At 44.1% G+C, this 13603-nt stretch overlaps 2 protein-coding genes across 2 annotated transcripts; one reads left to right on the top strand and one right to left on the bottom strand.

Moving 5' to 3' along the window:
- Positions 1–3530: 3530 nt before the first annotated feature.
- LOC147050527 (uncharacterized) lies at positions 3531–4240 on the bottom strand. The gene is made up of 3 exons (XM_085922545.1): positions 4072–4240; positions 3907–4008; positions 3531–3821 (listed from the first exon to the last, which is right to left on the bottom strand). Exons 1-3 carry the CDS (start codon positions 4112–4114, stop codon positions 3736–3738), a joined length of 231 nt encoding a protein of 76 aa, XP_085778671.1. The 5' UTR covers positions 4115–4240; the 3' UTR covers positions 3531–3735.
- Positions 4241–6314: 2074 nt separating this feature from the next.
- LOC147050526 (uncharacterized) lies at positions 6315–13579 on the top strand. The gene is made up of 6 exons (XM_085922607.1): positions 6315–6693; positions 7585–7656; positions 8254–8389; positions 8641–8806; positions 8997–13250; positions 13553–13579. The coding sequence occupies exons 5-6, from the start codon at positions 12069–12071 to the stop codon at positions 13577–13579; spliced, it is 1209 nt and encodes a 402-aa protein (XP_085778733.1). The 5' UTR covers positions 6315–6693; positions 7585–7656; positions 8254–8389; positions 8641–8806; positions 8997–12068.
- The last annotated feature ends 24 nt before the right edge of the window (positions 13580–13603 follow it).

The following is a 13603-nucleotide window of genomic DNA, read 5'->3' as shown; positions in this document are numbered from 1 at the left end:
CCCATAATCCCACACGCGCCCCTCCTGCGTTGTGACGTCACACACACACACCGCCAACGAACATTCAAAAAAGAAGCATCAATTCGTGAGAAAACACTGAAAGGAAAACAGTCACTTGGAACATGATTAAAATCCGGTCGTGACGCCATTCAACCCCAAAGGCAAAGGGCGTGCAGACACCTTTTGATTTGCTGGTGCTCAAAATTGGGCACATGGAACCCTTTTTTAAATAATCTATATTGTTTTGGAAACTAAAGAGAAATGTGCTTTCAGCAGTTTGCAAACATATTTTTTAAAGTTGTGTTAAGTCAAGTCAAGTCAAGTCAAGTTTATTTGTATAGCCCTAAATCACAAGCAGTCTCAAAGGGCTTCACATAGACAATCAATTGACAATTATTCTCAAAGCATCCCCTGATCTTGGGCTCCCAAAAGGGCAAGGAAAAACTCAAAAACCCCTACCAGGGGAAAAATGAGAAACCTTGAGAAGGGACCACAGATGGAAGGATCCCCCTTTCAGGATCACCAGGCTGCAATGGATGCAAAGAGGGCACATAAAATACATCATATGGAAATCAAAAAGTGGATGTCCAGGCCAAAGCGAAGAGCTGTCGGAGGTGCCTTCGATTGTCCTGGCAGTGTCCTCTAGGAGGGTATTCCGCTGCAGATCCCTCATGCTGAATTGGTCCACGAGAATCTAGATAGCCGTCGTCAGCTTGGGTGTCACCTAACCACCTCCCCAGCCGGGGAGGGGTGGGGGGAGTGGGGTCGGGGAGAGGGAGCAAAAACAAACTCCAGCCGAATCGGCTACTACAGGTTAATTAAAGGCCACATCATAAAAATACGTCTTTAAACGTGTCTTAAATATTTCTACTGAGGTAGCAGTTCTAATATCCATTGGCAGGGCATTCCAGAGCTCTGGAGCCCGAATAGAAAATGCTCTAGCCCCTGCAGACATTTTCTTGGCCCTCGGTGTCACTAAAAGACTAGCGTTTTGCGAACGAAGGTTACGAGACGGAACATAAGGAACAACTAAGTCGACGAGATATGAAGGCGCTAAGCCATGCAATGATTTATAGTGCTCGTGTGGATTGGTGGGGGTGAAGAATGTGCAGGCACACTGCATGACCTTGTTTTCTTCAAAGAGTTGTGGAACAGGGAGTACCAGACGAAGGGAGTGCTGGACGAAGGGAGTACCGGACGAAGGGAGTACCGGACGAAGGGAGTACCGGACGAAGGGAGTACCGGACGAAGGGAGTACCGGACGATAACACCTCAAGGTCGGTGAGGAACGAGAACAAAGAACAACACCACGTCCAGGTGGTTGGGCTTCGAGAGGAAAAAACCCAACCCACTGACCACAGTGATGACACCTCGACGGGGAGGAGATGGCCATCGACCAATCATCACACAATGTTTTGCATGTTTTAATATTCATATTGTGTTTCTTTAAAACTGGGCAACCCGGAAGAATGTGTCGTCTTTTGGTGGTCACAAAAACGCACGAGTTTTAGTGTGAGGGACCCATGACCCAGGCCTCTATTAGTGCGCCTTGTTAGGAATAAACAATTGGTAAATTTGGTCTGATTGATCTACTGGTCTTCTCTTTGACAAAACGGACTCGCAAAATTGTTAGGTGCGCCAGTGTGTGGATTGGGACATAGCAATTTGTGTTAAATGTTGATCGCAATTTGGAGTCAGATCAATAGCTAAAATCCGTAGCCTAACAAAACAATATAGATATGTGACAATATAAAGAATGGACAATTGAGTTCTATAAATAACAGTGATATTTCTCAAATTAAGATAGATAGATAGATAGATAGATAGATAGATAGATAGATAGATAGATAGATAGATAGATAGATAGATAGATAGATAGATAGATAGATAGATAGATAGATAGATAGATAGATAGATAGATAGATAGATAGATAGATAGATAGATAGATAGAAAGTAAAGTAAAAACATGCTTGTTTTAATTAGGGTGACCAGATTTGGGTTTCTGAAAAAGAGGACATCTTTTTGGGAGGGGGCGTGGTCATTTTGAGGGGGCGGAGTCTTTGGGGGGTGGTCATTTGTTTCATATGTTATGACACAAATGAAATGGTGTTTGTATAGCAATTGCATTTATTGGCCTGAATAACACAAAATGACATGGTGTCTGTATAGCAATTGCATTCATCGGCCTGAATAACACAAAACAACATAGTATATGCAATAACAAAAACAAGAAAAAAAAGGGCTCCTCTTCAGTCCTCCTCTTGCAGGATGCGTTGGGACCTTTATTTGCCACAGACACGTAAGCATCTTCAGCACTCAAGTTCATAAGGATCACAACCCTGGCGAAAGCACAGAATTTTTTTTATTCAACTCCTCCGTAAATTTGCATTTTCGTTTCGGCACTGCTTGTAAACACTCGGTGTAGACTGGCCTGCCCACTCTAATTGGTAGCAAAGATACTAAATTCCAGAAAAACCTGGAATTGACTGAAATGAAACGGAGTTGACAATTGACAATGTTACGATACATCTAATATGTTTGAGGCAGTCCAACAAAATCCCGGAAGATTTTTGAAATTCCCCCAGACGTTTTCTTAGATGCTCAAAAGTAGGACATGTCCGGGAAAAAGAGGATAGTCAGGTCACCCTATTTTAATCCATCCATCTATTTTCTGAACCGCTCGTCCCCACGGGGGTCGCGGGCGTGCTGGAGCCTATCCCATCGGGCAGTAGGCAGGGGACACCCTGAACTGGTTGCCAGCCAATCACAGGGCACACAGAGACAAACAACCACTCACACTCACACTTAGTGCCAATTTGGAGTGCTCAATCAGCCTACCAAGCACATTTTTGGGATGTGGGAGGAAACCGGAGTGCTCGGAGAAAACCCACGCGGGCACGGGGAGAACATGTAAACTCCACACAGGGAGGGCCGGAGGTGGAATCGAACCCGCACCCTCTTAATTGTTAGGCGGACGTGCTAACCAGTGCACCACGAAGCCCCTATTTCAATGAATCTCATTAAATCAGCATTCAGTTAATGTCACGAGTGACGAGTGCGCCACGGGCCGCTCGACCACGCCCTTCTATCACAGATTGGAATGGAGCCGGGCGACCAAATGCAGCTTGGATCAGGGTTTATTGAAGGAAAAATGGAAGGGAGAATGAAAGGGGACAGACAACGGACAAACTAACATAACGACCTAACAAATCAACAACAGGACTGACCGACAGACTGGCTAACAGAAACAGAACTGACAGACAAAGACGTGAGACAAGAGACAAGAACAATCCGACAGGGAGTGACACGCAGACAGGACTTAAATACGAGACTTGCAACGAGAGGCAGGTGAGGGTGATTACGCTGATCATGGGCACACAGGAGGGGTGAGCACACAGACACGCGAACAGAAACTATTGCAACATACACATACTACAACAACCGGGGACGATTCGTGACAGTTGAATTATCGTGAATAAAATTAATCGTCAAAACGGTGACAATTTATTTCATAAAATGAGTACAGTGATTTGAGTTATGAATGCTTTATTTCATTGCAATCATTTTGCGCCCACACTTTGAGCTCCCCCGTGACTCCCGTAGGAACAAGCGGTATAGAAAATGGATGGAGGGATGGACCTTGAGCTCCTTTATTTTCTTTAGTTGTTTGACTTGGTCGACGAATAACAAGAGCTCCAACATTGCGTGAATCAATCAGTGAAACGGGGCGGGGCTCACTGGTTGCAGAGAGAGGTGTAGCAACAGGTCCAGCCGGGCAGAGGGCACTTGTCGTGCGTGACGCAGCCTTTCTCGCCGTTATCTGCGCAGCAAAGCAAAGGCACAAAGTCACATGCCTGGTTCGAGCACGCGGCTTTATTTGGCGCCGGTGGCCAATGACGTTTGACCTCTTTCGTAGCACGCCTGCAGCTCATCTGCGCTGTTGCAGTTCAGGATGTCCGGCACCATCCCCAGCGGGTCTCGTCCGTAACAGTCGATATTAAACTGCGCTGCAGGTACGCAAACACATTGAGGAAATTTGGGAATCAAAGTAGGACGAGCGGAAAATGTACCTGAGCAGACGGGCAGCAGCAGGAGCAAGAGCAATAGCTTCATGTCGGGTCACCAGCGCAAACCTGCAAAATGAGGCAAAGTCTCAAAGTCTCTCTTTTTATGCGGAAACCTGCAAATTGACGCAAAGGCTCTCTTTTTATTGACTGCCCTGCACGCCCATGTAGGTACACATTGTACAAGTTGGACTTGGGTCAATGTCCACGTGGGCTTTATTTAACTTTTGAATCAAAGGCTTTGAAGGGTTCATTGGTGTTAATCATTGAGCATTCAAAGTCGGCAACAACAAACGACCCGTCACCCAAGCTTGGGAGAGGAGGACTCTCCGACGTCCGTTGAATTCCAGATACTCAGATACCGTCTGTGTGTGGCTAGCACAGGGGTGGGCAAACTTTTTGACTGGCGGGCCGAATTGGGTTCTAAATTTTGACCGGGCGCTGAACCAGTAGCAGATGGATGTAGTATTTGTGTGAAGTAATAGAAATGATTTGTAAAGGTCATTGCATAAAAGGTTTTTACTTTTAGTAGGTAGTAAAGCATGGATATTCAAAAAAAGCTTTTTGAAAACAAATGCATTTAGTAACAGCATTAAAAAAATATTTCACCCAAAAACTACGATCAGTGATTCTCATTAAATACGACACTGTTATTATGAATATAATAGTTTCCATCACTTAAGCGCCTGCAGGTCAGAATTATGAAATATGTTTATTTAATGAGGCGAAATCACAATAAACGGCAAACATTCTGACCAAATTGGCCCGAATATAAGATGACCCCGATTATAAGACGACCCCCTCTTTTTCAGGACTCAAGTTTGAAAAAAAGACTTTTTGAACACCAAATTAAATTTTTATACAGAAAATAATTACATCTGAAACAAATGATTATAACAATATATTCGAGAGAAAAAGCACATTATTTTGCCTCATTCAAATCATGCAAAAACTGTCTATCACATCTTAATATCTGAACATTTAAATATGTAAACTAAAGTGCAATCACATTTGTCAATAAATGGCTTCTGGTTTTTGAAATGTAAATAAACCAATCTACTGCGGTAAAACAACAAAATAGCAATAACTGTATTAAACCATCAAAGTGAAGTCTAACTGTAGTCTTGAAACAAATCTGAATCAGGAAAAACATTGCAATAAAATAATGCAAACTGCTACCGCTATTGGGTCAGCCTGAGGACTGTATAGGGGGTTGGCTCGGATGGTTATGCTGTTTTCGGCCCCGGGTGTAGGCAAGAACACAGGATTGCTTTACTGAATTATTGGCAAAAAAATACAATTAAAAAAACATAAATGAAATACTCTCGGCAACACACCAAACATAAGTCATCAATCGAGACAACAAAATACATTTGCCGCTGCATAACGGCCACTCTTACGATGCGAGGCAAACTTAAATGAGCGCGCCGGAGCTGTCAATCAAACGGCGAGTACACGAAGCAAACTGCGATCGGACAAACGGCACAACAGTGGACAGTAGGAACAATGAAATGTATATACTACTCATTTTGTGTCAAAGACGCACGCGATTACAGCAACATACTCAGTCGATTATGAGCGCGCCGGAGCTGTCAATCAAACGGCGCGGACATGAAGCAAACCGTGATTGGACAAACGGCATAACAATGGACAGTAGTAACAATGAAATGTATATACTCACTTTGTGTCAAAGACGCACACGATCACAGCAACATACTCAGTCGATACCAGCAACTTTTAACTTACCGCTGCGCACAAGTGAAAATGAGTATAATGTCTAGACCCCGAATATAAGACGACCCCCACTTTTTCAGTCTTATTTCAATGTAAAAACATCGTCTTATATTCGGGCAAAAACGGTACATCATCTTGAAGAATCAGTGAAAGAATACATCTCAATAAAGTAATAAAGAAATCAGTAAATCAATCAATAAAGTCTCACTTTTTTGCTCGTGCATCATGGTCTGGAGTAAAATCTGTTGTGGTAATTCTTAGGATAGAGCCGAGGTGTCGGTCTGTTAACCTAGATCTGTGACGGGCTTTGTTGACGTTCATGTGGCTGAATGTCTGGTCGCACACGTAGGTTGAGCCAAATTGTCCACTCTTTTTTTAAGCACTCGGCACTCAGTGTCCACCTTTCCCTGGTCTATGTATAGACCTAATTTAGACATCTAAAATTAGTCTATATATAGACCTAAAATAGACGTCTAATTTACAAACATCAAATGTGATTTTGAAATTTTAAAGTCTCAACCAGGCGGCTCGGTGGGGCACTGGGTAGCACGTCCGCCTCACAGTTAGGAGGGTGCGGGTTCGAATCCACCTCCGATCCTCCCTGTGTGGAGTTTGCATGTTCTCCCCGAGCCCGCGTGGGTTTTCTCCGGGCACTCCGGTTTCCTCCCACATCCCAAAAACATGCTTGGTAGGCCGATTGAGCACTCCAAATTGCCCCTAGGTGTGAGTGCGAGTGCGGATGGTTGTTCGTCTTAGTGTGCCCTGCGATTGGCTGGCAACCGGTTTAGGGTGTCCCCTGCCTGCTGCCCGATGATGGTTGGGATAGGCTCCAGCACACCCGCGACCCCCGTGGGGACTAAGCGCTTCAGAAGATGGATGGAGTCTCAACCAGCTGTAAGTTGTATAACTAATGTACAGAAGTTGTTTGGCTTTGTTTTTAACAACCATGTTAAGCTGTCCCTGCGAGCATTTTGACGTCTAATAGACGTCTATTAGACGTCTATATGCTACCCAGACGTCTCGACTAAAACACGTCTAAAAAAAGGTCTAAATTTGTGCCCCCCTCACATTTTGAGAAAGATGAGTCCAGACATCCAGAGGCGCAGCAGAACCTTAAGTGCCATCAGCGGCCAACCAATGTTGACATAAAGGACGATCGATGGATTTAATGATTTGGAGTGACACAGATGGTTTGATAATATTATTGCTTATATAAAAGTTATTTGATATATAATTTCTATATCGTTATATGGGCCTGTGGAATATTTTGAAGTGCAACCGCCGTCAGCGTTGACATAAAGGACGATTGATGGATTTAATAAATTGGAGTGACACAGATGGTTTTATAAACGTGTTATGTAATAGTTATTAGAATAACTCTGAAAGTTACGTCAGGCCTGTTCTCAGCTCTTCGTTTGTGTTTATGTCACGTTAGCATACCTATCATTTAGCTTGTTGTTGCTCGTTCATGTCTGTTCTTGGTGATGGATTTTGTCTAACAAATTTCCTCTAAAATGCGACTTATACTCCGGAGCACTCATATATGTTTTTTTTTCATTTTATTGTGCATTTTATGGCTAATGCGACCTATATTCCAGATCAACTTTTCGCCCGAAAAAAACGGTATACTGTTTGTTCATTTCTTTAAGCCTGCAAACATAACGAATGAAACTATTCCTTAGTATCTTCTGCAAACAACTCAACATGATTATCTAAGATCTTGCCCTTCTTTTTGCATGCATTTATTAACAATGACTATTTTTCCACAAAACTTGCCAATGTCAGGTGTCCCACTGCACCGAATGTCAGGCAGCCGGCATATCAATAAAAAGACCAACAGAGGTCATGCCCATACAGGTCAGTTAATCCAAATAATGTTCTCTCTCATGACCCTAGGTCTAAATAGTATTTTGTATGTGGCATACTTTATATAACTATTTTTCTCAGCAACATCAGTTTAGCACTATTTGTTTTTATAAAAATTTATTTATTAGGTGTCTCAGCCATTCGAGCTATTGGGGATGGACCTCATTGGCAAATTGGCTCAGACAAAAGATGGATACCAATATATTTGCGTGATGGTAGATTATTTTACGAAATGGCCTCAAGCCTATCCATTGAGGTCAGAGTCTGCTGCTGATGTCAACGCCTGTATCTTAAAATTCGTCTATCAATTTGAGTCGCTGAAAAGGATCTTGACAGATCAGGGCAAACAATTTGTCAATACAGTAAGCACTACAGTGTTTGGCAGAAATTATCTTCATCATAGCTGTCAAACACAAGTCCCTGAGGGCATATCTGGCCTGCTACGTACTTTATTTTGTGTGGCCAATGAAAGCAACATTATATGTCGCATAATATGTCGAACTTCATAAAATAGCTGGAGTAAAATAAAAAATAAAAAACGTTTCTTACTGTTCATTGTATTTTGTCCATGTTTTGTGATTGTTGCAGTTGTGGGTGCTGTATTTTCCTTCTGTGTATTGTGATGCAAAGCTCACATTCTCAAAGACTATTTCACTGCAAAGTTGTCCTACTCAATTAGACAACCTAATGGGTTGGTGGAAAAATTAAATGGGACAATTCAAAGGTAAGTATACTTTGTTTACCCAAATTAATCTTTGACAATTTCTTGTTATGATGTTGCTCATGAGTTTGTTTTTGTTTTTGAGGCACTTTCAAAGTAAATAACATGCACTATAAAAACTGTTAGATCAGAAAAAACACATTTTGGTTTAAAAATTGTTATTGGAGTCATTTTTACACAATTCTCCAAAATTAATTACAAAAAAAAAAAAACACTGTCACCAGTGCAATTTTAAAACTGATTTTGTTTTTTAGAGCTCTGAGCAAAGTGGTTTGTCAGCATCCAGAAAGCTGGAATGAATATTTGGAGGCAGTTATGTTTGGTCTTCAGACCAAGAAACAAATGACGACAAAGTACTCGCCTTATCTGATGTTCGGCAGAGAGGCACGCTACCCCATTCAGGGGCCAGAAGACTACGAGGTAAGATTTTGGCACATCAAGATCCATGATCCATTACAAGGATTTACAGTATCATGGAGAAAATTTTAAACGATCAAGGACAATTTGCTTGTTGAAGTTGTTTTGTTACATCTTAATTGTAAAACACAAATATAAAACTAAAACCTGTTGACACTTTAACCATTACAGCAAATATTTGCTTTTTCTGAAGGTTGATGGCACTGTGGAGGATGTGGTGGGGGTGGAGGTTATGGCACAAGACCATAACAAACAAGAACTATTTGAGCAAGTCAGAGAGAGCATATTAGAAAGGCGCAGTAAAAAACAAGGCACCCTAAAACAATCTCGGGGACCACACCGACTGTACACATCGGAGATCTTGTCCTAAGACAAAATATCAGGTCTCAACAAAGAAAGGGAGGAAAATGGACCCCAATTTTTTGGGGCCATACAAAATTGTGGCGATTGAGGGCAAGACAGGATGTGAATCATGCCAGGAGAAAAAAGTTCCTTACTACTTGAACCTCTTGGTGTCTGCATGTTCTCCCCGTGTCCGCGCGGGTTTTCTCCGGGCACTTTTGACCAAAATAAGGACAACAAAATCATTGCTGCACAAATCATTTCTTTATTTTTTCTTCTCTGTTATTATTAAGTTCGAACTGCACAATGCATTCAATAATTTCTTCACTATGAGTACTCAATCATACAACAGTTAAAAGGAACATATGTAACCCTCTCTTAAAATATGTATTGGTTTAGCTTTTCAAACATCTTAATCGAAGTGCACCTCATGAATTAAACACACACACATATACATCATTTTGAATGGGGGGGTAACATATCCTCACGGGGCCGCTGTGAGGATATGTTTCCCCCCTGTAATTTGGCCAAGGAATGAGGGAACCTGTCCAAATTTGCCACACTACCTGAACAGACCCCCAGGAAGACAGAAAAAAAGCCAGTTGGAGTCCAGGACGCACCGTTCTCAAAAAGGGGCGGGGGGGGGGGGTGTATATATCCTCACTGTGAGGATATGTCCCCCCTGTAATTTGGGCTAGGAATGAGGGAACCTGTTCAAATTCAGAAAAGAAGCCACTCGATGTCCAGGACTCACCGTTCTCGAAATGGGAGGGGGGCACAAATTCTCACGGGTTGACTTTTTTAATAGAGTTCCTGTTACAATTTATATCCCCTCCTGCCCACCACCTGTCACTTTGCTTGGGACAAAAGGGTTAAATAATAATAATAATATAATAACATACCTCACGATGATTTCATTTTAGCCACAGAGTTAGCATGCGAAAAAATACATAATCCAGGACAAAAAGCAGCACTACGAAATGAAGTTGCAGGTATATTAAAAACGGCTAAATCACCACCCAGCAATATTACAAAACAGGAGGCAAAAGCAATGATCACACTAGCAAAAAACAAAGACATTACGATCCTCCCAGCTGTCAAAGGCAGAACAACAGTAATTATGGACACAGACATTTACGAAGAACAAATGCAACAGCTACTACAGGATGACACCTACGAAGTAATGACAAAAGACCCAACAGAAGACAAGAAAAATAAACTCAAAGCATTACTTAAACCATTACTCATTGAAAACAAAATAGAAAAACAGTCATACAATCACTTAATACCTACAGCAAACATCCCCAGAATCTATGGCACACCCAAAATCCACAAACCAGGTACACTTCTCCGCCCCATCGTTGACAGCATAGGTCAGTCACATACAATCTTTAAAAAGTACTCACAGAAATAATAAAACCATTATTAGGACTCACAGAACAACACTGCAAAAACTCAAAACAACTTGCCACAGAACTCACACACATAAAGGTACAGAAAGATGAAATGTTTATATCACAAGACGTCATTTCACTCTTCACAAAAACACCCACACAGGCCACCATACACATCGTGCATAACAGACTATCAGCAGACAGGACACTCAAGAAACGCACAAATCTAACAGCACAGAACATCACGCAACTACTCCATTTCATCGCCACCTTCACATACTTCCAATACAGAAACACAATCTACAGGTAAAAAGAGGGATTCCCCATGGGAGACCCTCTTTCTGCCATCATGTGCAATTTTTTTATGGTGGATTTAGAACGAAAAGCACTCTCAACAGCCCCGGATACATACAAACCCACACTATGGAGATGCTACGGAGATGACATTCTGGAAAAAATAAAAACAAGACATACACAACACCTTACAGACCACCTCAACACCATAGACACCACTGGCAAGATAAAATTCACTCACGAAGAAACAGATCGATCCATAGCCTTTCTAGACATCAACATACACCACACAGACAACGGAGACATAAAAATAAAAGTACACAGAAAACCCACACACACACCGACCAATACCTCCTCTGAACATCAGAACATCCCACTATACATAAACTATCAGTAGTCAGAACACTATACGAACGAATAACAATCACGGACTCGGAGGACAGAACACAGGAAGAAAAGCACATAGAACACGCACTCAAAAAATTTCTGTATCCACAATGGGCAATAACTAAAGGTGCAGAACAGGTAAATAACAAAAAATACACAACACAGGGAGAAAGAAAAAAGAAAACACAGAAACAAGAACTCAGCAGTATGGTGACGTTGCCGTACGTGAAAGGAATTACGGAACGCATCAAAAGGGCCATGAAAAAATGTAACATAAACACACCTATCAAACCACACACAACACTCCGTCAGATACTGGTCCACCCAAAAGACAGAATCAACCCGGAAAATAAATGCAACTCCATATACGAGATACCATGCAAATCATGCAATAAATCATATATCGGGGTGACAGGGAGGAATTTCACCACCAGGAAAATGGAACACAAAAAGGAGTGTGAGAAGGAGACAGCAACAAGACAAATAAGAGCAACAAAACAACAAGCAGAACATGAACACTACAAGTCAGCCATCACCGACCACTGTAAAAGAGAAAACCACATCATGGACTGGAAAAAGGCCAGAGTCATCCGCACCGGGTCCTGACTGTTGTTTGTGTCTATGCACCAAACAGCAGCTCAGAGTACCCACCCTTCTCAGAGTCCCTGGAGGAAGTGCTGGAGAGCGCTCCTTCTGGGGACTCCATCGTTCTACTGGGTGACTTCAATGCTCACGTGGGCAATGACAGTGAGACCTGGAAGGGCGTGATTGGGAGGAACGGCCCCCCCGATCTGAACCTGAGCGGTGTTCTATTATTGGACTTCTGTGCTCGACACGGATTTTCTATAATGAACACCATGTTCAAGCATAAGGGTGTCCATGTGTGCACTTGGCACCAGAGCACCCTAGGCCGCAGTTCATTGATCGACTTTGTAGTCGTGTCATCGGATTTGCGGCCACATGTTTTGGACACTCGGGTGAAGAGAGGGGCGGAGCTCTCAAATGATCACCACCTGGTGGTGGGTTGGCTCCGATGGTGGGGGAAGATGCCGGTTCGACCTGGCAGACCCAAACGCTCTGTGAGGGTCTGCTGGGAACGTCTGGCAGAATCCCCTGTCAGGAAGAGCTTCAACTCCCACCTCCGGCAGAGCTTTTCCCACGTCCCGAGGGAGGCGAGGGACATTGAGTCCGAGTGGACCATGTTCCGCGCCTCCATTGTTGAGGCAGCCGACCGGAGCTGTGGCCGTAAGTTTGTTGGTGCCTGTCGTGGCGGCAATCCCCGAACCCGCTGGTGGACACCGGCGGTAAGGGATGCCGTCAAGCTGAAGGAGGAGTCCTATAGGGCCGTTTTGGCCAACGGGACTCCGGAGGCAGCTGACAGGTACCGGATGGCCAAGCGGAACGCGGCTTCGGCGGTTGCTGAGGCAAAATCCCGGGCGTGGGAGGAGTTTGGCGAGGCCATGGAGAATGACTTCCGGACGGCTTTGAGGAAATTCTGGTCCACCATCCGGCGTCTCAGGAGGGGAAAGCAGTGCTCGGTCAACACTTTTTACAGTGGAGATGGTGTGCTGCTGACCTCGACTCGGGATGTCGTGAGTCGGTGGGGGAATACTTCGAAGACCTCCTCAATTCCACCGACACGCCTTCCATTGTGGAAGCAGGGCCTGAAGACTGAGGCGGACTCTCCAATCTCGGAGGTCAAAGTCACTGAGGCAGTTAAAAAACTCCTCGGTGGCAAGGCCCCGGGGGTGGATGACATCCGCCCGGAGTTCTTAAAGGCTCTGGATGTTGTGGGGCTGTCATGGCTGACACGCCTGTACAGCATTGCGTGGACATCGGGGACGGTGCCTCTGGATTGGCAAGGGTGGTTCCCTTCTTTAAAAAGGGGGACCGGAGGGTGTGTTCCAATTACAGAGGAATCACACTCCTCAGCCTCCCTGGTAAGGTCTATTCAGGGGTGCTGGAGAGGAGGATCCGTCGGGAGGTCGACCCTCGGATTCAGGAGGAGCAGTGTGGCTTTCGTCCTGGCCGTGGAACAGCTCTACACCCTCGGCAGGATCCTCGAGGGTGCATGGGAGTTCGCCCAACCAGTCCACATGTGTTTTGTGGACTTGGAGAAGGCGTTCGACCGTGTCCCTCGGGAGGTTCTGTGGAGAGTGCTTCGGGAGTACGGGGTGCCGAGCCAACTGTTAAGGGCGGTTCGGTCCCTGTATCACCGATGCCAGAGTTTGGTCCGCATTTCCGGCAGTAAGTCGGATTCGTTCCCAGTGAGGGTTGGACTCCGCCAAGGCTGCCTTTTGTCACCGATTCTGTTCATCATTTTTATGGACAGAATTTCTCGGTGCAGCCGAAGCGTTGAGGGGGTCCGGTTTGGGGACCTCAG

Source organism: Syngnathus leptorhynchus, chromosome 10 (assembly GCF_054491065.1).
Source record: "Syngnathus leptorhynchus isolate UIUO chromosome 10, UIUO_Slep, whole genome shotgun sequence".
Lineage (NCBI taxonomy): Eukaryota > Metazoa > Chordata > Actinopteri > Syngnathiformes > Syngnathidae > Syngnathus > Syngnathus leptorhynchus.
Note: the sequence above shows the minus strand (reverse complement) of the source record. Positions and strands in the feature narration are given on the sequence as shown.